Source organism: Diorhabda sublineata, chromosome 3, assembly GCF_026230105.1.
Source record: "Diorhabda sublineata isolate icDioSubl1.1 chromosome 3, icDioSubl1.1, whole genome shotgun sequence".
In the NCBI taxonomy this organism is placed as follows: Eukaryota; Metazoa; Arthropoda; class Insecta; order Coleoptera; family Chrysomelidae; genus Diorhabda; species Diorhabda sublineata.
Genome location: NC_079476.1, coordinates 18,117,483 through 18,143,304, shown reverse-complemented (window position 1 = coordinate 18,143,304; position 25,822 = coordinate 18,117,483). Strand labels below are relative to the sequence as shown.

The 25,822-nt window shown below is 32.0% G+C and overlaps 1 protein-coding gene across 1 annotated transcript in view; it reads left to right on the top strand.

The window, feature by feature from the left end:
• Nucleotides 1-6,812: 6,812 nt before the first annotated feature.
• Nucleotides 6,813-25,822, top strand: part of LOC130441826 (pinopsin-like) — a 32,116-nt gene continuing 13,106 nt past the window's right edge. The window contains exons 1-4 of the mRNA XM_056775628.1: nt 6,813-6,889; nt 10,385-10,637; nt 12,313-12,472; nt 23,323-23,518. Coding sequence (XP_056631606.1) covers nt 6,870-6,889; nt 10,385-10,637; nt 12,313-12,472; nt 23,323-23,518 — 629 coding nt within the window. The 5' untranslated portion in view covers nt 6,813-6,869. The remainder of the gene's footprint in view (nt 6,890-10,384; nt 10,638-12,312; nt 12,473-23,322; nt 23,519-25,822) is intronic.

Sequence of the window (25,822 nt, the reverse complement as noted above, 5' to 3'; positions counted from 1 at the left end):
GTAGGAAATTACTTTTATTTATTTGTTCTGCTAAGTAACAGCTACATAGGAACGAAGAAAAAACAGGATTGAAAAATATGTTGGGTATAAACGAAATATTAAAACTATATTTATTTTTTTTTCCTTTATAAATATTCCTCTCGTCATGTTCAAACTAATTGAAATTTTAAACAAAAAAAGAACACACAATTGGCTAACACTGAAAAGTGATTTGAAAACCTCATCCTAGCCACTGATTATCAATGTTATTTACTCAGTGTAGCCAATACTGGATTAAACATACAATGTACGTAGGATTTTTAAGATTTAGAAACCACCCTTTACATTATGCTCTATGCTTTATGCTTTATATGACAAAGTAGTTTGCGAATCGAAGTGAAAACATTTGTAATCTACAAGACTGTTTCATACAAAAATGATTAAGACAACATGTTTCTGATAACTCTGTAACTTTTTGGTAGCGTGTTAAAACAATATTTTCAATATACATCTTGACTTTGGCATTTTTTTATTAGAGATTATAGTCATAAATAACTTATATTAGCATATAAGCTCATTTTGGTGTTTTCTCAGTAAACAATTTTCGTAACCCCATCCGTATTCAAGATAATGGGCGCTGAAGAAAGAAGCTGATACATCCAATGAATTTGACTGACTGACCAATACTGATTACACTGGATTTTTGTGAAACGTTATAAGAAACAAAAGCCGTGGGTCCCAGTTTTTTATATGTAACCGTTTTATCGATGGGATCTCATTACATCTCACATAATGCTTACTTAATATCGATTTTATCATCTTTTTGGTGTAAATTTAAATGAAATTTTGCTTAATAAATATAATAACGAAAAAATTATGTTCAATATTACTTGGTGCGAACCGTGTAACTAGTCTATGAGAGTAAGACATAAAAACAAATTCATTGGATGCATCAGCTTCCAAAGTATATTCGTATAAATTTCAAATACAATGTTGCTAGTAGTTGAGACAAAATCGTAAAAAAAGTATTAACGCGTTACGAAAATTTTATACTGAGCACATCCCAAATATTTTTCAGTTCACTTTCTATCCTAGAGAAGGGATCACCTTTTTTAGAACACCCTATATATAATAATATTAATAAAAAATCTCTACTTGCAGTGAACTCTATCTAGACATATATTTTTTTATTTCTTTTATAGTGTGGCATGAGTATCAACATAAAAATCGCTTAGAGGCGATATTTAAAACTATTATAAGAGATTAAAAACAAAACTATTAATTCCAGTTATAGTATTACTACTTTATTTCAAAACAAGACGTGTGATACTCCAAAACTTTCTCGAGTGGAAAAGCTCTATACATTCCAACAAGTGGCTGGAAATCCATCGTCATGCGTGGTTTCCAAGTGAAACCGAAATTTTATATATAAAAGCGACTGCTTGGATACCTCTTCAGTTTTGGCATCTCAGTCTACTGAGAGTTACCAAAATTCTGTTTAACAAAAATTTGCATGTGATAAACACGTAGATTAATTTTGAGTTCGAAGTTTGAATCGTGAACGTGAGGGGAAATGTGAAACCGAGATAATAGCAAGAAAATTTGGTGAGTTTCTTTGGGAAATATCAAATTAGCTTTCTATTTCTTTGAACATTTGAAAGTCTTAGGAAACTTGATACAACTAATAATTAATAATATAGAGAGTTCATAATTAATATTCATACTTAGAAGAAATTAACAAAATGAAGAAAGCAAAAAGGAATTTTAATATAATTACTTGTTGATAGCATTGATGACCAAACTTTTTTGTTTCATAAACCACTTTCAAAATTTAACTGGATCTGTTGCTTACTACAGCTACATTATTACCAATTTCTAAATCTCAAAAAATGTGAGGATTAAATTTATCTATGAAAACTTGCGTTTCAACGACGAATTAACAGTTTTCTAAAAGAAAAGTTGTTAAAATTGATATTGCTTCATAGGGATACTTATTTGATAATAGAATCAACTAAAGAAATTTATAATCAAATTTCAATTGATTGTGCAAAATGCAAATTTGACCAATTGGAAAAGTGACTGCATCCAACTTTACTTATTTTAAATCTACAAAGACTCACAGCACAAGAACCAACAAGTTCTCACAAATGTTTTTTAGAAAACTTCCCATTCGAAGTGGAAAAAGAAATATAGTATATTCTCTTACCTACACTACTATACTAATAATTATAGTTATTGTTTCTAAATATTCTTGATTTTCTTGGTTTCAAAATTAAATAAACTAATTTTGAACCAGAAGAGACCTAAAATCAAGAATACTTAGAAACAAACATATCAAAAATTCCAATAAATAAGAAATTAAAGATAATTTTAATTTTTCTAACAGTCGTAATGTAATCAAAATTAAACACTTGAAACGGAATGTAACTTCTACAATGGTAATTCCATCAATATGTATAATTTTAATGAGAGGGATATACTTAATGGATTGACAGAAAATTATCAAAATTTGGCTTGAGTTTTGTGAGGAATAACCGTAAATATCCACGTTCTGTGATATTCAATCTGCTCTACTTTATTGTTAATAAGTTTGTAATAACACTAAAGCTTTTTTTCTACCTGCCTCCAAGAAAAGCTCCTAGTGCTAAGCTGGAATAACGCTTCTTCCATTTCCGTTTCATTAAATGGATTTTTAATCCATGGTGGTATATCCATCGACAAAATATCTTTTAAACTAAAACGTCAGGCTGTTTAAAACGTTTGAATCCTTAAAACTATAGAACCAGTATGACACCATGTGATACCTCCTTGTGATACGAATCCTCAACATTTTATTACTCTCTTATTTGTAGAAATAAACTCTAATAATTTGAAAACGTCAAGTCTCCTAACAATTACAGTGACCACTACGTAGACATTAAATATTCAGAATAATTTATCATAAACTTTTGATGTGTATGTATCTTCTCATGTCTTATGACATCCAAAAAGCTCAGATTATGAGATTAAATAAATGATATCATTTGTTTTCTTTTTCGTATATTATAGTAGATTCTCTGCTTCAAATCTGGGTGCCAATATTTCATCAAGTTCTTGAATAAGATGGTCAAGTTCTTTTTTATGAAAGGAGTTATTCAATATATCACAACTTGAGTATTGTCGTCAGAGTTAATTATTCGAGAAGACAGCACAAATCTTTTGAATTCATAATAAGTCTTATTACAGAAACTATATAAATGTATATTGTTATCTGCTGTATATAGTACAAGTAGTCAAATTCCCAAGTATCCAATAGATATTGAACAGATTTTTCAAATAGAAGATTTATTATGATTTATCGATAGATAATCTTTTCTAATAATGTCAGAAATAATGTTCCTACTTTTTTTAAAAGTATGTTTGCCTCATAACTAAAAAGTCCTAATATTTCACTCAGTTACATCTGTTTTCGAATGCCATTGTCAGTATTTGGATGCTCTTCTATAAAACAATAATATACTAAATCGGATGCGAACAAAGAACGCTGGTTCTGACTTTAATGTTTGGAGATAGGATTATGGAAAGTTTGAATGATATTATTTATAGCATATAACGTACACTACCGGTTAAAAGTTTTTCCCACCCTATTGATTACAAGTATACAAAAGATCTATTTTAATATTTATACTTTTGAGAATATATCTAGATAAGAATATAGTAATAATGAAAACAGTCTATATTTTCATTGTAGAAGTACTTAAATGGAAGATCCCTAGATTCATAGACCTGAGCACTGCTCTTACCAATCTTTTGTTCAAGGCTGTATTGCGCCACATCACTATCCCTAATTTTTTGTAAGTCTTCTTCACATGCAACTAGTCTTTTTCTATATTGACGCTCTCTACTACTATTTGCGCCTTCTTCTCTTGTTAAAGCTATTATCACCCACAATTTTTATTCCATTCTGACTGTATGCTCCATCCAACGCAGTCTTTTTGCCCTTACTATATAGTCGAACTTTACTTGACCTTATAACCTTTCTTCCAATCTTGTTCCACTTGCATCCCAATTTTTCTTACCACTCCTCTCTCCCTTGCATTTAGCCTGTTTTCTTCTTTCTTATTCATGATTCAGCATTCACTACCATTTAACACCGTAGATTGTATAACTGTCCTGTAAATGCTTAGCTTCGCTACTCTTGAGATATCTTTGGAACTTAATAGGTGCCTTTCGACAATCTTTTGTCGCATTCTTTAGTTTTATCAACTTTACTTGTAATTGTCACTCCCAGGTATTCAAACTCTTATACTTTATTGAACGGGAGCTTTTTGTTATGCTCTGTTGTGATTTTTAGTTGACTGTCACTTAAAAAGTCATTACCTATTTCTATATACTTGACACGAAGGCCATAACTTTTCGCTGTCTTTTCAAATAGTAGAAACATTTTTTGTAGTGCCAGTTTTGTTCTGGTTGTGAGCACTACGTCATCTGTATAGGCCAGGACTTGTCTTTTGCAATTATGAATAATTCCTTATCCATAATCCACTATCCCTGAGGATCATCTTGAATACAGAATTAAACAACACTGTTACCGAGTCGCCCTGTTTTAAGCCTTTTTTGGGTTAAGCTTTCTTCTATGGTTTCAGTTTTGTTCAGTGCCATTTTCACCAATCGTATTGATTTCTTAGGTATTCCAAGTTTTGCTAGATCTTGGTACAGGTGTTCTCTCAATATTGAATCATATTCCTGTTTAAAGTCTATAAATAATAGCTTCAAATTCAGTCCCTGCTCATAGCTTTGATTCTGTATTGTAACTGTAACATAAAAATTTGATCGCTAGTCGATCTTGTTTTTTTCAACCCGCCTTGATACTCCTCTATTTTTTCGTCCAGTATTTGTTTCTCATTATTCTCGCACTTTACACACAGCATCCAATAAGGTGATGCTCCTGTAATAACCACAAACATCTTTATCTCTTGGTATCTCTTCTAGTTTCCAGATTTTCTTTAATATCCGGTTCTGGAGAGCCTCTACCCCGCACTTTATCACTTCTATCAGTATTCCATCAATTCCTGGACTTTCATTATTTTTCATATTATTTATTACCTCCTTCATCTCAATCTCCGTTTTTTCTATTCCTTCATTAAGTAGTTCATCATATTATCTCTGCCCAACTACGACTGGTCCCCTGCTTCTTTTTGCATCTCTATATAATGTTCTTCTATAAGTTCCGATTGTTTTCCTAAATTGTTTTCTACTCCTGCAATTTTTTTTGCGTTTTTCCTTTGATGTGTATAATCTTTTTTCTTTTCTTTCATCAATTATCTTGCCCAGTTACTTTTACTCAATACTTATCTGCAATCTTCATCAAACCATTCCTTTTTTGTTCTCTTTCTGACGCTTTGTTGCTATCTATCTTTTAGGGGTTATGGTTTTCCGAGGCCTCCTTGAACATTTTCTATCGCCGAAGCTCCTAGTGGTTGCATATTTTTTCACGTTATAGTACACGGTACATCGGTTTATCCGAAGGCAATAGTTGTCGATGTTTTGTCAAGAATGTGAAGATGAATATTGCACAAGTTTGGGCCCATAGTTCTTTGGTTTGAAATTCACAAGTCTAAAATTGCGAGAACAAGAACAATTCGTATAAGAATTGATAAAAATATAGTCTCACAGACTAACTGGGTCTAAACTACAATCATAAAGACCGAAAAAATAATTTACAGATACAGAATAGTGTACAAGCAAACTTCACTCGTTTCCTTAAAGCCAAAAAGTTAATGAAATCGATTTTCATTTAACATATATGCCATATAAATGTAAATATTTAATATTTTTCTATTATAAAGCGTTATTTTCCCTTTTTTTTTGAATGAAAAAAACATTGCAAAAATGTTTAAGCTGGAATTTGAAATGTTACTAGATATGATAATTGAGAAGGGACTGTCCTCGCTTATGTTACAAAAAAAAAACAATTTTGTTGATATTTGCACAAATTTTTGTTGAAAAAAAAACAAACACGAATCATTCCATCTTGTTTTGTGATTATGAAAAATTATTCTATAACGTTATAACGTCATTTGTTCAGCTTCCCTCCACAATAATACGAAGGGATGATTTTTTTAATTATGTTGAATGAACTCGGTGAGAATGAAATTTGTATATGTCACAGGAATATTCAAATCAATGCGAATTTGGATCCTGCCATCTTAATATGGGAGAAAAAACTTTATTGACATAGTTTAATAAACAAAAAATGAAATTTAACAACTACAATATGGAGATATGGCAACAGTATGATTCTTACGTCATCAATGAAAGCAATAAGGGCACTCAAATACTATTATCACTACAAATTTCGTACAAAAAAATGATAAGAAATGTATCAAGATAAAAATAAGAGAATTATAGGAGGTGCCGTGCAAAGAGTGTATTTGTTCCTACCAATTTGATGCGATATATATTTTTTGCATACTGGATGTTTGGTTTACACTTGAGTAACACATAAAATCTGGTTGTCTTGAATAAAGAGCTTCTTGAATGGTGTTCTTAGGTATATAACGGTTGGACCTATTACAGATCAAAGCAAATTGTGTAAGAATTTTCCCGTCTTTCTTTCATGAGCTGATAAATGTTTTGCTCGTTTTTTTAGTATTATCCCATTTATCCAAGCAACGTTAAATTTAAAAAACACATTTCATTGTAGATATTTTTTTGACGTTTAAATTCAAAATTTCCCTTCGAAATATGTTTGCAGTGTACTGGTGACGCAGATCCTTTAAGTAAATACCTCACATATCAGGATAACTTACTATTCAAGGTTCATCAGCTATCTTAAGTAGTTAATAGGTTTATTTTCATTTGACAATCGTAATTGTATGCAACATTCGTGAGTTGTTTAATGAACATGAATGTTTATGCAAAGTAATCGGTAAGTCTCTTCAATATTTCTTTAATACCTTGCAGAAAATCAAATCAAAGAATTTGATAATTTTAAATAGATATTTTGAAAATTGAGGCATTTACATATTTGTCGATTATTTGTATTGAAGTTTTGTTATCACTTTTATGTCAGTTTAGTATTTTCTACTTATTTGAAACTAATCTCTTAACGTTAATCCAAAAATATTGATTTGCTGCTGAATAGCTGTGAGACATAGATATTGAATCCAAAGCGAAGAGTCCGTACAGAGGCAACTGAATTAGGAAAAGAAGTTTGAAGAGGAGAGCTGAATATGAAATAAGTCGGAAATACAATTCATAAATCCAGATTGAAATAAATCGTGTGTGAATTTTGCGGCCATTGTCAAATATACGTATATTATTGATCAAGGTTGTTGTTGTATTTGGGATTGCAGGAGCTTGTCGAATTTGTAAAATCAACCAGATATTGAAAATCCGGGAACGTTATTAGTTGTGAAATTCAAGGAAACAAAGAACGATGTGAACAGATTTATAATTACTGAAAAATATGTACATTGCCCTTCGTTCAGCGGTAGTAAAGGATCGCCGTCAGTTTTATGAATATCACAATAAAAAATGTATCAGGTTGTGTGTAAAAACCAGTTTTAGAAGGTTCCCGAAACACTGGATCATGTTCTTTCACTAAAAAACGCTAACTCATACAGGGTATTCCAAAAAAGGTGATCCCGTCTCTAGGATAGATAGAAAACTGAAAAATATTTGGGATTTGCTCAGTAAAAAATTTCCGTAACGCCATCCGTATTCAAGATAAAGGTTGATAAAGAAAAAATTGCATACGAATATGTTTTGGAAGCTGATACATCCAATGAAGTCGACTCTATGAGAGTCAGACTCAATAGATCTAATATTTGAAAAGTTATGTTCAATACTACTTGGTACGAACCGTGTAACTAGTGCCCTCTATGAGAGTCATAAAAACCAATTCATTGGATGTATCAGCTTCTAAAACATATTCTAGTAACATTTTAATACAATGTTGCCAGAAGTTGCGGCAAAATCGTAAGGAATGTGCATAACTCCTTTTCCTTCAACGTCTTTTATACAAATATACAAACAAATAATTGTTTATTTGTTCAAACAATAGGCGGAAAAAAGCACTCATTGTATCCCCGGAGAAAGTCTATTCATAAAAAATGACATACTGTAGAGTGAAAAATTCTTTCATATTATCAGAGACGTACATTTGAAATGTTTCAAAATTTCAATCATTTTCTTATATCTAATTTTATTCCACTATCTTCTAATTGAAATGAAAAACTGAACAATCTGCGTACTTCTACAAAAGCGAAGTGTTTCTGTATTACGTTTAAATAAACATGAAGAATGCTTGATGTAATTTGCTTTGAGAAAATTATTAAATGGAACGAGGAGAACGATAACATAAAAATATTCGTTTGCCGCGGTTTGTTTGATAAATGGAAAGTCACTCCTTTCTTTGGGTAAAGAAAGATTCATAATACATATTTAATTCTCTGTGACTTTATCATGAATTTTACAGTACTCTAACTAAGAAAAATACGATTGGTGGTGAAGTCACAAGATGAACTTCATAAAACCCAATAGCAAGCAACACCTCTTTTCCAAAGTATTAATGGAAACTATTGAGAAAGTTACGAGGTATATCCACAGTGTAAGTTGCGTTTTGATGTGATTTTCTGTCATCTTACGTCAGGGCAAGAAGCCGTATAAGAAATGATTTACGATGCAGAAATCGAAACAAAATGACGAAATTTATATACGCAAAGTGTGTATTGTAATGTTTTTCTACTTTATTCACACTTTTTCTATTCGTGCAGTGAATCACGTTCTTAGTCTATTTAAACACTATACACTAAACTTAATCAACTTATAATAATTCACTTATCACTTGAATAATTTATTCAAATTCTCCGATAACTTTTTATTTCGGTCTGATTACTATGAATATTCATTATGAACTTAAAGAAAAGTTGTAACGTAAATTTTATTTATCTTTCAAAAATTATTAAAACTAATTTTGAAACAGAGGAGACCTAAAATCAAGATTTAGAAACATAAACATATAAAAAGGTCTAAGAAATAATAAATTGAAAAAATTTGTCATAAACTCAACCAAGCCCCTTATATATCCCAAAAGAAATTCTCGAAAGTTCTAGAAATTAAAGTAAAAAGCCTAATAAGTAGATAGACCTTCCTAGATATCAGTTTAAAAGAAACAATGCAAATAAACCGCCTGCTATAATAAAAAGTTATATAAAAAAACGAGACGCCACGCTCCTCTGAACTTTAGAATTCGACTACATCCAGGCAGGACCGGCTCCAGGCCGTAGACTAGTTCGTAACAGTATATTCAAGACTGTTCCAACCATTAGTCACAAAAAGTAGGTACCAGGTGTATATGGGGAGGGGGGTCAGAATGATGCAAGGGGCATATAGATACACAAGCATTATCGAATAATCGATTGAATGTATTCAAGTCTTAACATCTCTTAAACGCTTATAGAAATCTTTGAATGTATCCTATACCTATCTAAATATACCAAAGGTAAGTTGGGGCGTCTAATATTATTGATTTAGTATTTTAATCAAAATAATTTAGTTGGTTTCTTTTGTATAATTCACAATTTGAAAGAAATCTATTGGGACACTTAGATATAGCAAAATCCGGAACACATTGATAAAAACTGTAAAATATTTTGAATTAAACTAACATAGTTATTTTCTTTTGACATCAAAAAATGGTGCACATATACAAGCCCAAGACTGTGAGACGTGGTTTAGATGAAGAGAATCAAGACCGCTGTATCTGAAATTACTTTAAAGGTATTATCCATTAGAAAAGCAGCTAAAAATATGATATCACATCTGCAACTGCAAATGTTGGAAAATTTAGAGAAGCTTCTAAGGAAAATCAAACGTCGTCTTCTAGTTTGTATGGGTTAAACTGTACTCTTGCTCAGATATTTACTGCCCAGCACGAGAAACTTTTCACAGAATATTTGTTGACTTGCAGCAAGATGCGTTGTAAGTTATCCTTGTTGAAACTTTTAACATTAGCTTACGAGTCTGCAGAATATTTGGGATGCAAATATTCAGAGTCATGGAAAAAAATAAACGCACCGGAAAAGATAGGGCAGCAGAATTGAGAAAGAGAAATCAGGTGCTCAGCCTAAGAAAGTCTGAAAATAATCTATAATTGATATTGGAAGAACTATAATCACTCGTAGATAATGTTCAATAGAATACTGTGATCTCCACATTTTGTTAAATTCACCTGTCTTTCTACATTTTGAAGATATTTTCTAAAAGTTGTTAGTAACTCTAGGTTAGTTTCTTATCATAATTTTTTGCTATAAATTTTCTTGATGTATACTGATTCGACAGATATTCGAAATGCTGACTGACTTATTATTGAATTCTTATTATTTATGAAACATTCTAAATGAATTGTCACTTTTTTCAGATCTTATACATGTAGAAATTGCTGGCAAAAAGGTGGAGATTGTTCCTTCCGTTGTAATCGGATGACAGAAATAATTGAGGTGGTAGAAAATGCGACTAACGTAACAAGAAGAAGGTTAAATTATGGGGGGTACGATGAAATGTTGATGACCAGTGCCGGTTACACTGCAGCGGCTGTGACATTGTTTTTCATCGGATTCTTTGGATTTTTTCTCAATTTGAGTGTCATCATCTTGATGTTGAAAGACAAACAGGTAACCGTTAACCGTAAATTGATATTTGCGCTTGATAATTTTGGTAATCTTATCGTTTATTTCGTATTACTACTCAGGACTTTCATTTATAGTTTTTATTCTTTTTATAGTATGAATTTATGATCATTTATCATTGAAATTTATCTAATGACACCAGTGAATGCCTCGACTAATGGATGGTGGACTTATTCCGCGTGTGTGCACTTGGATTAGCCGCCCACTAAGAAGACGTGAATTGCTACCTGACCCAGACGCTCTTTGGATACGAATACGTTCACAGGCTCAAACATGAGGATTCCTCGGAGTGCCAGCATGTGTAGGAAGAAACGAAAATGCAGAGCACGTGTTTTTACTTCACTTTATTTCACCTGGGAAGCTGAAATAGGAGTCACGAAAATATGTTAAAGGTTATGTTATCAATGGATAGCTGCCTGGACAGCGACGAGCACGTTCGCCGCTGATGTCTTGAGGAAAGAAGGAAGGAGTAAAATCGAGATTGAATGAGCAACATACGGAAAAGCTGTATAGTTATATCCTCCCTCTGAGGAATGAGAGGGCATTGGATATGTCCTGAATCTGACTTACCAGGCAAAGCACCAAGCTCTGAAGATACGTAACAGTATTTTTCACTCAAACATCCACAAAAAAAACTAGCGGACTTAGGGAAACTGATAGAATATCAATAAAAACTCTTAATTTATAGAATTTTCACAAATTTTAGATGGAAACCTCCTGAATCCTTTTTAAGCACCATTTCTTTGAGGTTGGGCGATTGCTTGAGACAAATTTTCTGAAACTTCACGGCTTTTATTGAAAGCTTTGTACAACTCAAATATCCGTATTCGCAATAAATTAGTTTCTCCAAAATAGGATTTTGTAGCAGTGACAAAATTTTAGGCGAACTCGCTGCTCAATTTTTTTTAATAGTCAAACTTCTCGCATTATAAGCAAATGGAAAACACCAATTTCAAACTATCTATCTGCCTGAGTAGCGCCAAACATATTCAGAGTCTATTCAACTGCTTTTTTGGATTTATTTGATTATTTGTTATTACAATTGGTTTATGCATAATGGAGCACCAGCTCATTTTAATGTCAATGTGAAAGACCCTTTAAACCGTCAATATTCAAATGAAGGCATTAAACTAGGGAATTATTGTCCTCTAGATTGGCCTTACCGCTCACCAGATCCCAATAAATATTTTCTTTCGGGGGCGTTAAAGATGTCTGTTCATTATTTTTCACTTGATTCCCAATTGTCAAATTTGATATATACATTCAAAACCAACTCTTGTCGAAATTTTTCAAATTATTGAAAATATGGTTATTCCACTCTTATGAAATCCTAGGTCGCTTCAAATTAACCGCTTTGGTTGCCTTCTACTTACCATTACTTAATGCCCTTAATAGTATTTTTAAGTTAAGGTTTGCAACAAAATATACTTCGAATTGTTGAAACCTACTTAAGCTCCTCAAGGATGGGGGTAAATTACCCCTATTATCATATTTTGAGAATTCCAAATTATTATTGAGTTTTTTTCACCCATCCTACCTAATATCTACGTTTTTTATATACAGGGATGGAAACAAAAAAATAAAGAACAAAATTTCATTCAGTACACCCTAATTTTACATCGCGTACATTTGAAATAATGAATGAACAATTTGTTTATAGTTGTGGACCCCCCTGAACATCATCCTTTTTAATTTAATCTGCAGTGACTTTCTAGTGTCAATTTTGGGTAACCCCTGGACTTTAGCTTCTGCTGTATCCTATAGATGGATCTTTGGGAAATTGATGTGCCAGATTTATGGATTTATAATGTCACTTTTAGGTAAGTATCTGGAATGAATTGAAATGCAGTTGTTCTATAGCGTACCTCATTTTGAACTTAGTTACTTGACGTCCAAAGAGATTTTCATTACAAATTGATTTCACAATTCTTAATATTGCTACAAATGAATTATATCAATTTCTATAGTCCCGAATAAATATTTTATAACACAATAAATACGTCATAGAATTGTGAAATTTTTAATTCTACTTGATTCTGTTTCTAAAAAATATTGTAATTCATAAAAATACTGGTAGCAAATTAAGTATGAAATTGAAGAGTTTATTTATCAGTTCATTAACTCTAAACAGCTATCAAGTACTTCGGAGTATATAAGATCTATTACATTGACACAAAAATAAACGGATTTGATTTTGTACTTCGGGCACGCCGCGGAAATTCACTTCCTCTGCTACTCCAATGATGTGAAAACTGATCGTTTGAATAGTTATGGACAATTACATGATAATGAGAACGTGTTTTATTCTGCACGAATTTACAGTGTTGTTTGTAAAAACTGCAAAGAAAACGATCGCTAAAATTGGAAAACTATTGCCCATTAGATATTTTTTGTTCAAAATGAGACTTAGTGATATGATTGAGAATGTTCATTTTGAAGTATTCTAAGAATTTTTTTTGGATGTAAGTAATTTGACTATTAAATGAAAATAGTAACGTTGTGAAATATTTCATCATAATAATTTATTTACTTATCATTCACCTGACTTTAACCAAATGATTCGTATCTTTTTGGTCAACAGAAATATGCATACAACTCTGCTATTTGCATCAATATCCACTCTTCTTCTATAATATGGTGATGTGGACTTTCTAATCAAAAAAATTAAGTTCTTCCTGTTTTCGGCTAAGATCAGTTTCCACCTAATATTTGAATCCGTTTGTATAATTCGTAAACACACTTCTCCAATTTCAGAAAGACTGTTGCATGAATAGAATGAATAGAATTAGTTAAGGGCTCAATATTTTACGATGCAAAAAAATCTACTTTCCAATGGAAATCAAATCGATATCATATTTTCCCGCATTTCGCAAAAATTTGAAGGCATATTTATTGAAAAGTGCGTTCTACTCTGTAAACGACTTCTTTTCTAATAATAATATTCAATTCCGGGGATGCTGCATACTGGTTCAATTTTTCTATAGACTTATAAACTAATTATTACTTATCACTATTACCTATAATTTTGTTATTCATTGTTATTTTGAATTCTTTTTTTATTTGTATCTTTATTAAGTTATTTCGTAGTTTTTATAAGTTTTTGTCTACAAATTGTAACAATTTTTTGACAATAAACAATTTCTCCCTCTCTCTCCCTCTTTCTCTCTATCTCTATCTCTATAAACTTTGTGAAATTTGTGATGATTTACTTGTATGCTATGAGAATACACTACTACTTATTTTCTACAAGCAACAACATTTGAATAGTTCTCTATAAAAAGCATATTTTCGTATTTAAAACTTAATTTGACGAACCTTTCTTTTAAATTCGATGATTTGCACTTCACTCTATGAAACAATGATCACTATACTATAATCACACATTTGATATAACTGAATCAGCACCCAGTCGGCTCCCTATCCTAATTTCTGCTTATAAATTATGAAATACCGAGTCTGGAGTTTGTTTAGAATTTTCTTTTTGAATTCTTCATGTGTAGCTGCATCTCAACCTTCCGAATATACGTTTTGTTTCAAATTTCGCCCAATAGTTCAATTGGACTCAGTTGAAATACATATTTAGAGGTCGGCATAAGTCAGACAAAGAAAAATCGGTATAAGTTCCGGAACGCAATAAATCTGGCAATGCTGTCGAAAAAGATTAAAACAAAGCATGTTTCTTGCTTCAGACAGTTGTATTTGTGTCATAATAACACGTTTTTCAACATGAATAACCGATACAAATTCACGCTTCAAGAAAGAATTTTCTTTGTTACGTCGTAACTGCGGTATTTGTAAGTTAGTTGAGCAAGCGAACCAATCTGCAATGCGACTATCAACAAGAGAATATCCGATCGTTCTTTACGACGATGCACTATCGAGTTTACCGTTTGCGTCTCATCCACGTACTCACGAGGATAAATTCGATCGTAGATTGGAATTTTGTGAATGGTAGCTCGGATGCAGTTCCAGCATTCCATTTTGTGGTCAGATGAAGCAGCCCTCAAGCTGAATGGTAATCAATCTAACTACGTATACTGGAACGACCATAATCCTAACGTTTTCATTGAAGAATAATTAAACCTACCTGGAATGTGTGTGCGCAAGTATCCATGTGGAAGATTTGTGGGTTCGTACTTTTTTGAGGGTCACGTGACGGGCCAAAGTTATCTTAAAATGCTTGAAGATTTACATAGTCGAATCGGCAATGATCTAACACTCAAGAACATCCGTCATGTCATGCAGGATGGAGCTTGATTTCTTCCTGCTAGGATTTATCAAGGACCACGCAACCTTCCCGACCTCAGAATTGCAATTGAAGAAGAATTTGAAACTCTTCACGTATAGCTTGGCATACCTCGTATTGATTAATCAAGATGGGTATTGACTTCAAAACTTACAGTAACTCTTTTTCGAATCCCTTTTGCAAGGTTTTGTTAATAAATTAATTTTGACCTTGCAGTTTTTCATCTTAATACAAATTTGTTGCCTGGCTCATGCTAACCTCTGTATATTGGTGGTTACAGAATTTCCAGGATAAATGTATGCTGAATAACTACTACGAAGACATCATTGGCAATACCAACATTTTGATTCTTTCGAAATACACTTCAAAATTTACTTCCTCGCCTTTTTGACAATATCAGGTTTCATTATTAGCTGTTTCACTGCAAAATTAAAATGTGACACGTCATTGATAATGATTTTAAGTTATAAACTTTTAATAAATATTTATTGCCTATCGGAATATTTGGTCGCCGATTTTCTTGATTTTTGTACCATATTCTGTTCCTTTAGAATGCTTATCAATATGGAATTTTTTATCAATTTCCGTGATATGATTCCCAGTTTTCCGTCAGCGGCTATAACCAAAGCTTCTCTCTTCATCCTGATTTTCTTTAAATCAAAATCCTTGTCTTAATAGGCCGACAGATATAATAAATTAATTGTCTGGCTATGCCCATGCAGATCTTGATTTTTTCATAAAAATTTCAATTACTTTTACGTCGCTCGTTTTTATCTAGATTTTCCATACTTGAAACAAAACCTCAAACAGAAACGTTATTTTTATTCTTTTATTCTTAGGATATTTCACAACTGCCGAATCAAGAGAAATAATTAATAACTTTCTCAGTCAACGCTCACTCTACTTGCTAAGCTGTCTAAATATATACGGATTTTTTGTCCCTACGCCCTTATCATAATCAAGTTATGTCACTGCAGGCCTCAATTCATAGTTAATCTATGTTTCAACCCTTCAAACTAAATAATTCTGCGTAAAACATAGAAGCTACTTTTCGGGATGTAAATCCGGCTTCTTATTACTTCGTAATGATTCATTTGGAGAGATCGACTCCCTCCTAGGTTTTAAATTATTATAAAGAATCAATTTTTTACCTTCAGTGATCAAAAAACGGATCTATATAGAACTACCATGTAATCTTTGGACAGGTTTTGAGGGACCCAAACGCCTGCTCTGCTCATTTCTACAATTTGCTACAAATGTTTCTTCTCTCCTTGGCATGTCGTTGTTCAATGTTGTTGGTCTTCCTGATCGATATGAATCAGAAATCACCGTATGTCCGTTTAGAGAACCATCATTGGCATTCGCGAACAATTGACTACTATCATAAATGCTTTTGTTCGTAATTGTTGTAGAACTCTAAAAGCATACAATGCCAGAGATGGTTTTCAGTATTTATCTCCCATTTCACCTTAAATTGCAAAAAAGTCTCTAATTCAATTATTTGATAATGAAAAAGTTATAATAACTTCAAAATGTTTTCGGCACGATTTCGAAATACACATCGAACTGACAACTTATAAAGACATTACTTTCTGGTCCCCCAATACTTTTTATTTCCTCAAAATTAGATAGATAGATAACAAGAAAGAAATATTACGATTCTTTTATTATAAGATAGGAAAGTTTCAGTTCATTTCATCGTTTTAACGTACTTTTCATTTTTAAAGTTTATAATGAGTTCAAGTCAATATCTGTTAAGCGAAAAATTGACAAAAATGACTGTAGGATTATCTTATTTCACGTAATACCCCTAGTCTTATGCATTCTTCATATAATATATGGGATGAAGAGGCACCCACTTTAAGCAGAGCTTTATAATTTTAAAATATTCATATATAATATCTCCAACACATTCCATTGATATCTTCAGAGTCTCAGATATCTCAAATAGCTGCACTTTATAGTTATGTTGAGGAATTTCTTGATATTTCTATCATTAATAGCCTCGTTCAAACTTAAATAATTATCAACGGTTGATTTTCCTGGGGCAGAGACCGAGTAAAGTTTATCAAAAGCTAGCAAAAGCGGCTGCACTTGAAATGTTGTAAATAACAAACTATTAGTATGACAGTTGTCAAACTTATAAACTGGTTGAAAGTTGCGGCCAATTCAGAATATTCAGTATGAAAAAAATACTAGTAGTGCCATCTTTGTGTCAGCTTATGAACTTTTCAGGCTTACTAATATTGACTGCAGGAATTGGAACTTTATAGATTTTCCAATACTTCACTTCACTAAATTGTGGGACTTAGTATGAAATTCATAAACTTTCAAATAAATCACACTATGTACACGATATCTGTAAAATAATTTACCTATTTGGAAGAATTGAATTGCGTTTAACTTCTTATATCCACTTTATATAGTTGTAAATTATTTTCAAAACCAAACCATAATACCACAAGCATATTTTTCAAAATATTCTCATTCACGTTCACATGTACCTTAAGTAATTTACTATATTTACCTCCAATTTCTATAATGACTCTTCAATATTTTATGATTACATCATTTAATTGAGTTAGGAGTCAACACGAAGGACGAAATTTCTCCAATTATTTCCAGTTAAATACATTGGTCAACTAAGACAAAATTAGAGTCATTCCCATTAGTCGAATATTAGCTTTTTATATACGAAATAAGAGACTATAATTTGATAAGCCGACGAATAATTGAAAAATTAACTCATTATACGTATAACACACGACATCGTTGTTTTCAATTACCTTGGGACGTAATCTAAATTCATTATTTCCATAAAGTCGAATTTGTAATCAATGAAGTTATCCTTATGATCTGGCCTAAAATTGTCGATAAAACTATATTGTAGAACATGTACGAAATTTGACTATTAATAGGCCAGGAAACAGTGGTAAAAAACGTTAAAACTGTGAAATTTTGTTAATCAACGTCGTTTTTTTGATTCACGGTCTACTTACCCTCTTCTATCTTCCCTGTGCCGAACAGGGATTTCTATATTTTTTGGCGTGTAAACTACCCCTTATTGAAAAAAAAATTAAAAATCTCAGATTTTATGTATTTTGTTTCGGGTAAAATGAACTTTAAATGTACTATTCGTAAATTCTTACATTCTCAAACACGTTTATGATCAATGAGATTCATGAAACTCCCCCAAATTATCCCCTAATCATATAAAAAAATTAAAATAATCTCAACGATTTTTCTTCGATAATTCTTCGAAAATTATTCAAAAGTATATTTATATTGAATTGAGAATATTTCGTCAGTATTTTCAAGAAACTCACCCTAAATGACCAATTTAAAATTGCATTTAAATTTTTTTTCAGACAGAATAAAAAAATAGAAATAATTTTAAAATCAATAAAATTAAAAAATAATATAAAAAACAATTTTGAATAATTATATTTACCATCACTAATATCTTCTTCTTCAAATTCGTTCCAGCCGTTGCGCGATTGTTCACTCCACGTTTCTCGTTTTCCAATGCTGCCAAAATTCGTGTTCCGAAATTTAGCAGTTGGTTTTTTGACAATAACTCGCCCATTTTTCAAGTTAGAAACTTTTTTGGAAAAGCCATTTTGTAGACAATTTCATGTAATTCAACCCTATATCCATCAAAACTCTCTTTAACCCTAGGCTTCGAAAAGAGTGCAGCTCAAAGGGGTTGTATAAACTACATTTGTGACGCGAATGCAAAGTTTGTACTACTGTATTTCCTTAAATTTTCATAATACATAGATTTAAAGAATTTCAAAATTTTTAGCAAGGAAAGCCCTACAATTAATATATGAAACATTTTCTCATTACATAAATAGTTTTTGATTTATTTGAGAAAAATGCATTTTTTTCAAGGTTATGGAAATGCAGTGTTCAATTCAATTTAATCAAATACCTTTTCTATAATAAGCATTTAAAACCTGTAAATTCACATGAATTATATCAATAATACATAAATAAAGTTAATTGCTAGTGTATTAAGATTAATTTCAATCAGGGTGATAATGGCGAGGGAGTAATTCTTACATTTATTCAGAAAAGGAAAGAAAGGAAACCTTATATTTGTTATAAATCAGTCAACTCTTATGCAAAAAACTTCTGACAGTGCTCATCATGAATGCTTTTCAATGGCTTTTCCTGAATTTTTTCCAAAAATTTCACCAATTTCAAGTTATTTGAGATTAAAGTCTTTCAATTTTGGGGCTCCCCAAAAATAGCCATCATTCAACGAGTAATAACTCAGTAATTGTTGAATTTACAGAGGTCCTTAGATAACGAATTCCCTTTGTTTTTTATCAACTACATTTTTGTTCTGGAAAATTTTCCTGATAAATAGAAACTTTTCGAAGTATCCCTCAAAAACGGTAAGAGCAGTTCCCATAGTTAATAACTCCAAGTACCTGCTTTTAAAAAAACTTTGTAGAATAAAATTTGCTAAGAATTAGTCAATCTATTGACCTACGAAATTATTTTGTAAAATGAATTTCCATCTCCAAGACATCTCCCAGGGCAAAAGCACCCTTCGGTACATGGTAGATTCTGAATATACAAATACTACCTTTATCTCAATTTTTAAGTAAATCGACCTTGATTATTAAAATTCCATGAGAAATCGGATGGTACCGACCTGGCCTATAAATGAAACAACAAGTAATTAATTATTTCATCATCATAGTTTATTTATCCATTATACGACGATATATCCATTTTTGAGCAAATACTAATATCTATAAACAAGAAATGTAAAATCACAAATCGAATCATTCCCTAAATATGTTAAAGAGGCTTATTTATATATTTTGATGATAAAGAGTGGTGAAGAAAAGTGAAAACCGAAGGTTATTTCAATGAAAAAAGTGTAAGTGTAAGAAATAATTGAGAAAAGGAACAGTGTATCAACTCCTAATTTACGCCTGGTTCCAGTTCCAGCAATTGATTGTTCCAAAATAGTTAGATGATTTAGTACGTGATTTGATATTGTCAAAGCAAAAACAGAACTTCTTCATCCTCATCTTAAGGAATAAAACTTAAAAGATGCGAGAATTGCAACTTACAGGAAAGGAAACACCGCGTTCTTCACATTTTAGAAAATTAAAAACTCGTTATGTGTTTGTACTGATATTAATGATAAGATGTAGGATCTTGATATCATTCAATCTTCTTGTGAATGACAGTTTTTCATACATTCAACGAAATATCTTTATCTACGATAAAAATTTGAGGCTATCTATACCAGATTGATAACTGTGGCTAAGAGATAGGTTGATGATACCGAAAAGAATAAGACAGAATCATTTTGGTTAAGCACAATATATATTCGTCAATATGACTAAATTTCTTTTCCAAATGAATATGATATGGTATTATACCACACTACAAAAAAATAATGTATTTATGCATGTTTGAAGTATACTTTATTTTTCTTTTGTCATCTAAAATGGAAAGCGTTCTCATCATGATATATTTAAATATTTAAAATTATGCACTCGATAGCAAAAACTCAATAAAACGCATCTGAAATACGAGGAATATAAAGAAAGTATTAATAAATGTTGGGCTTTCGTATTAATCAATATGCCAATGCATCTGTTGAAGAGGTGCACGTAAATGAATCTAACAACAGATTTATCCCTCAACCATCACAAAAAGAAGATAAGATATTAATTTAATCAGAAATTGAATCGTTGTGAAAACGGTGGATAGTAAGTGAGGTTTCTTCAGACAGTCGAGACTGACAAAACAGAGACAGAGTCTTTTTTTTATCTTCATCTCCAATGTACTCAGCCTTGATCTTAAGATGTCGATGTCGATGTTTAGGCACATCTCTTTGGAGGTCTGAAGGCAATTCAATCAAAAAATCCATAATAGTGAAAACGGTCAGGACTAAATGAAGTTTCGACAGCCAGTCGAGACTGTCAAACAGAGACAATCGAGTCTTCTTTCTTATCTTCTTCTCCAATGTCTTTAGTCTTGATCTTGAGATGTCGATGTCCACGTTTAGGCCCATATTTTTGGGGGTCTGAAGGTAATTCAATCAAAAATTCAATAATAGTGAAAACGGTGGGGCATTTCCGTGAATAAACGGATCTGTGTTTCTGAGGTCTAGAGGTGATTCAATAAAAAATTCCATGATAGTGAAAACGGTCAAGACTGAATGAAGTTTCGAAAGACAGTCGAGACTGTCAAAACAGAGTCAATAAGAGTCTTCTTTCTCATCTTCTAGTTCAATGTATCTAGCCTTGATCTTGAGATGTCGATGTCCATATTTAGGTCTATCTCTTTGGAGGTCTGAAGGTAATTCAATCAAAAATTCCATAATAGTGGAAAAGGTGGAGTTTTTCCATAAATAAACGGATTTGTGGGCCAAATATTGTTTGTAATTTTTTCATGATCGAACCCCCCTTGCCGTTCAATTAAATTAATTGTACACCTTTCACAAAATACTTTTTAACCAAAATAATGAAGTTAAGCAATTTTTAAAGAAGCTGCAATTGGTCGGATCTTTTAAAATATGGACTATCCACAAATAAAAAGAAACAATTAGAATTTTGTTTGCAATAGATATTTTAATTGAATTTCAATAGAGTTATAGAACGTTGTATAAGAATTGAGGAATATTACATTACATTAAAGAAATAAAATGTGACGTAATAGATTTTTTCTGCTAATCATTTTAGGTTGAAGGAAGAACAAAACATTTCCGGGACACATAAAAAATTGAAAATTTGGAAACTAATGTTAATAAAATATCATATACGAGGGATGCTTAAGTTTTGAGATATGGCAACACTGATATGAATATGTGAAGTCTGTCACTGCATAATAAAGTTTAACATTTCTAATACTGAACCACGATTCACATACACAGGTATGCTGAACTGTCGGCTCAAATTTGCCACGTCTTGCGTATGACGTCATGCTGGAATTATAATGTTTTTTTGGCCATTAAGATTAGGTTGAAGCTGTACGAATTTACTGGGTTTTGGTGTCTTTGTGTTTTTTTTTTGTGTTTGGCGACTATTATAGAGTTGACTCAACTATTATTTTCTTTGAAAAGATTCTACTTTCTATTATGAGATCATAATGCTGTCGCTACATGCAAAAATACAACTCGAAATACCAGGTATAGAAAACTTTGGTTTCCAACAAAAAAAAGACTTGGCGAAGCAAGGGATGAAAAAAATGGTAAATAAATTTTGTATATCACAAATGAATACAAAAAATTCCGATTTTTTCCAAATAATTATCCTTATTTTATGTTATTGTTGATTCACTTGTAGAATTTTGAACAAAAACAGTTTCAGTCTGGTTTATTTTTTATTTTGGCGTCTGTTTTATTTCGAAGATGATAGTTCCTTATAATGCAAAGTGTCTAGGTTAAAAACATTGTTTATTCACCTATATATAATTCACTCAAAAAAATTAATGAAATATACCCACAATATATCAGGAGTAGTATCATTAAATTTTTCTAATTCGCGAAAGTTTTCGTGCGATGATTTCTATGACTTTCGAAGCACTTCGAAACCTGTTTTTTCGTAATAGCTGGACATTTCGCCACCGTCTCATTAAAGCAACGTAGAATGGTCAACTTTGAATAGTACACTAGCATTTTCTTACTAGAATGGTTCGAAAAAATCAGGGAAACCAATCGTAGAAGAAGAATCATTTTCCACATGACAATGTGAGCTCTCACATATCAGTGTTCAAACAAAAATATTTGTGGACAATCAAAACATCGAATTGATAGGTCATCCGCTGTACAATCTTTGTTTGTTAACCAATGATTTCTTCTTATTTATGTAGTTCAAAAATAAATTGCGAGGTCCATGTTTTTCTTCACCTGAAAAAGCGGTTAATGCATTCAAATCACCTCAATCAGAATGGAAAATTGTTTATCTCAAAACTCAAGTAACGACCACCGTACAATTTTGTGATTCATTTTGTGTTCAGTGTTCTATTTTGACTGATCACCCCAAAACCATTCTTTCATTCTCATAATAAGAATCATTCTGTTTGTGAAAACAATTTCGTCAGAAAAAGGGATCACGAATCTCGTATTCCGTCTTAAATAAAGCTTTTTCACTTCTACTTCAGTAAAATGAAACATATGGCTCGAATAAGAGCTGCATTAAATTTGATATTTTTCATAGAAATAAAGAAAATGAAGTAAAGCACTTGCTATGAAAACTTTCTTACTTGGTACAAACATAAAAATGAACAAAAGTGTATAGAGAGATATAACTTATATTTCTTCTCATGACAGTAGATAAATTTCATATTTCAAAGAAAATTCGTGGTGTAGAGAATATAGCTTTATACTGCAGAAAGGAGAATTTAACTGGAAAATTACTAAAAGTGCTACCGATTTTTCATTTTTCTTAGGTATAACATCAATTACAACATTGACAGTCCTCGCGTTTGAAAGGTATTTGATCGTTTCTAGACCTTTTAGAAACCATGGGCTCACAAGAAAAGAAGCAAGGTATTTGATTGCAGGAATTTGGACATTTTCTCTTATACTCACTGTACCACCACTGATTGGATGGGGTAAATATGTCCACGAAGCAGCCAATATCAGGTAAATACATTTTTGAATACGTTTTGTTGCATTGGTTGTAGATATTTTTTACACAGATTAACAAAGTGATGAGTCCAATGCATTCACGATATTTTCTTTTGCATTATCGGCCTAGTATGAACGGAACTGTCAAATTTTTATATTATCATATGATACTATATTTACCAGAAAAAAATAGTAACACATTCAAAGTACTTTAGATGGTAGACATGACAGAAGACGACAACTGCAGATTCTGCGAGTAAGCTACAGAAACTAACACCGTAGGAAACGTCTTCTGGAGAATATATAGAGTCAAATAGGTATAGGTGCAAAGTGGTTGAAAAGTAGAAACGAATCCCCAAACAATCCACCAATTATTAAGATCAATATTAACCGAAATCAAAGATTTTTTCGACTTGTGGCGCATATCTCTATGCAAACAGACCAAAGTGAAACCTATTTTCAAGAGAGCTTGAAGTATTACCAGAACTGTCTTTCTCTACCGATCTTTTTAAACAAAGAAGGTAGATTTTTTTGTAATACTTTCTGCCGCAATGTTCACATGATGTATGTATACCAATGACTGTAAATACACACAAGCTATTTTTTTGATTGACCCCTCACAGGCAACAATTTTTTCAAATACTTATAAAATCGGACACAGTGGTAGTCCGTGATGGTGCTCATCTGTAACATATCTTTCTATATGGTTCAAAATAGTTTATTATGTAGAATCATCATTTGAAATATTCATTCAAATGCTCTAAATAGATTATCATCGATTTAACTTTTGAACGGCATCGCACAAACCAAATTAGTAGTTGCTAGAAGTCTGAGACAAGCAAATACTTCTCTGGGAAACTATAAGTAGAATAGAGTTGCTGAATATATTAACCTAAGTAAAAACAATCTACGAATACTAACAAGACTTCTACCGTGGCTTTGTCGCCTCAACAAACACCTGAAGACGCTAGCAGATAATGCGGCGTGCAGGTTTTATTGCACAGAGAACGAAATCTCTATCCACATTCTCTCCAAGTATGAAACATTAAGGAGCTCCAGAGCACTACATCTGGGAGCGCTTGAAACAGAAAACGAAGATCTCTGGAAATTGGAGCCATCCCACATTCTAGACTTTTTAAAAGGGGTGGGATTAATGGATCAGCTGTAAACACTGGGTTCTCCAGCATCTCAGCAAGAAAAGTGGACACAATAGATCCTTTCAGTCGCAATGTATAGGAGACCCCAAATCCATATATAAATATGCAATAATCCAGCAATAATTTATCATCTTATGATTATCCCAACAAACTTGGTATCCGTCTTCCATATTTAATCTCACTGTTCTTCACCTTACGATCCCAGATTTCCAAGACATTTGTTCGAGTGGTTAGGCAGATAAAGTATCTTGATGTTTGAGAGGAATTGTGTGAAATATGTTATAATTTTCAGATTTCCTAAGGAAATTTTCACAACAAAAGATCTTGTAGCTAATACTTGGGGGTTATCCCAAGTGACGGCCTGTTATTTAGGGATTTTTCAGGATTTTTTTTCTACGACCATTAAATAGATATAACTTTAAGTTTATTATCATTTCTCAACATATATTTCGACAGTATAAATATGAATTTTAAGCTAAAAATATTGTATAGAACTTGAGTTACAGCGTTCTGAACACCCCCGCCTCGATAAAATGAGCTTGCCCTTCCCTCCCGATTCCGGCTGATTGGCTTAGCTGACACAAAAATAAAAAACGGCGTTCTAATCTATAAGCCTTAATGCACAATTTTTTTTTGTTTTTTGCCATAGAAAAAATCGAAATTTTGGAAATTTTTCGATTGATAGTAGTTCATTCCATGCATTTACATGTGTTTAGTGCGCCCTATAAATTTCAAGTCATCCGGTCGAGCCGTTTTTGAGATACGATGGAGGAGAGTTTGAAAAACACAGGTTTGAGAAAAACGCGTTTAAAGTTTCAAGTCCATTTAAAACTATGAAAATCTCAACTTACCCTCAATCGGTGATGCCTGGTCCATAGAGTATTCCTTCCTCCTCTAGAAATTTCTGTTTAAGCCTGTAGAAACTTGTCTAAACATGTCTAAATGTATATATGTATAAAAGAGGGCCAGGTATAAAGTCGAATCAAATTTTCAAAAATCACTTTACTACCATATTCTAGACATGTTAAGAAAGCAATTTATGAAAAAAATCGATTAATCGTATTTGTTAGCAAAAATACCAGGTTTTCTGTATTTCGTCTACGTCAGTTATGTCCAAAAGCTCATATATTTGGAACTCACAGCTTGTCCACGTAATTTTGGG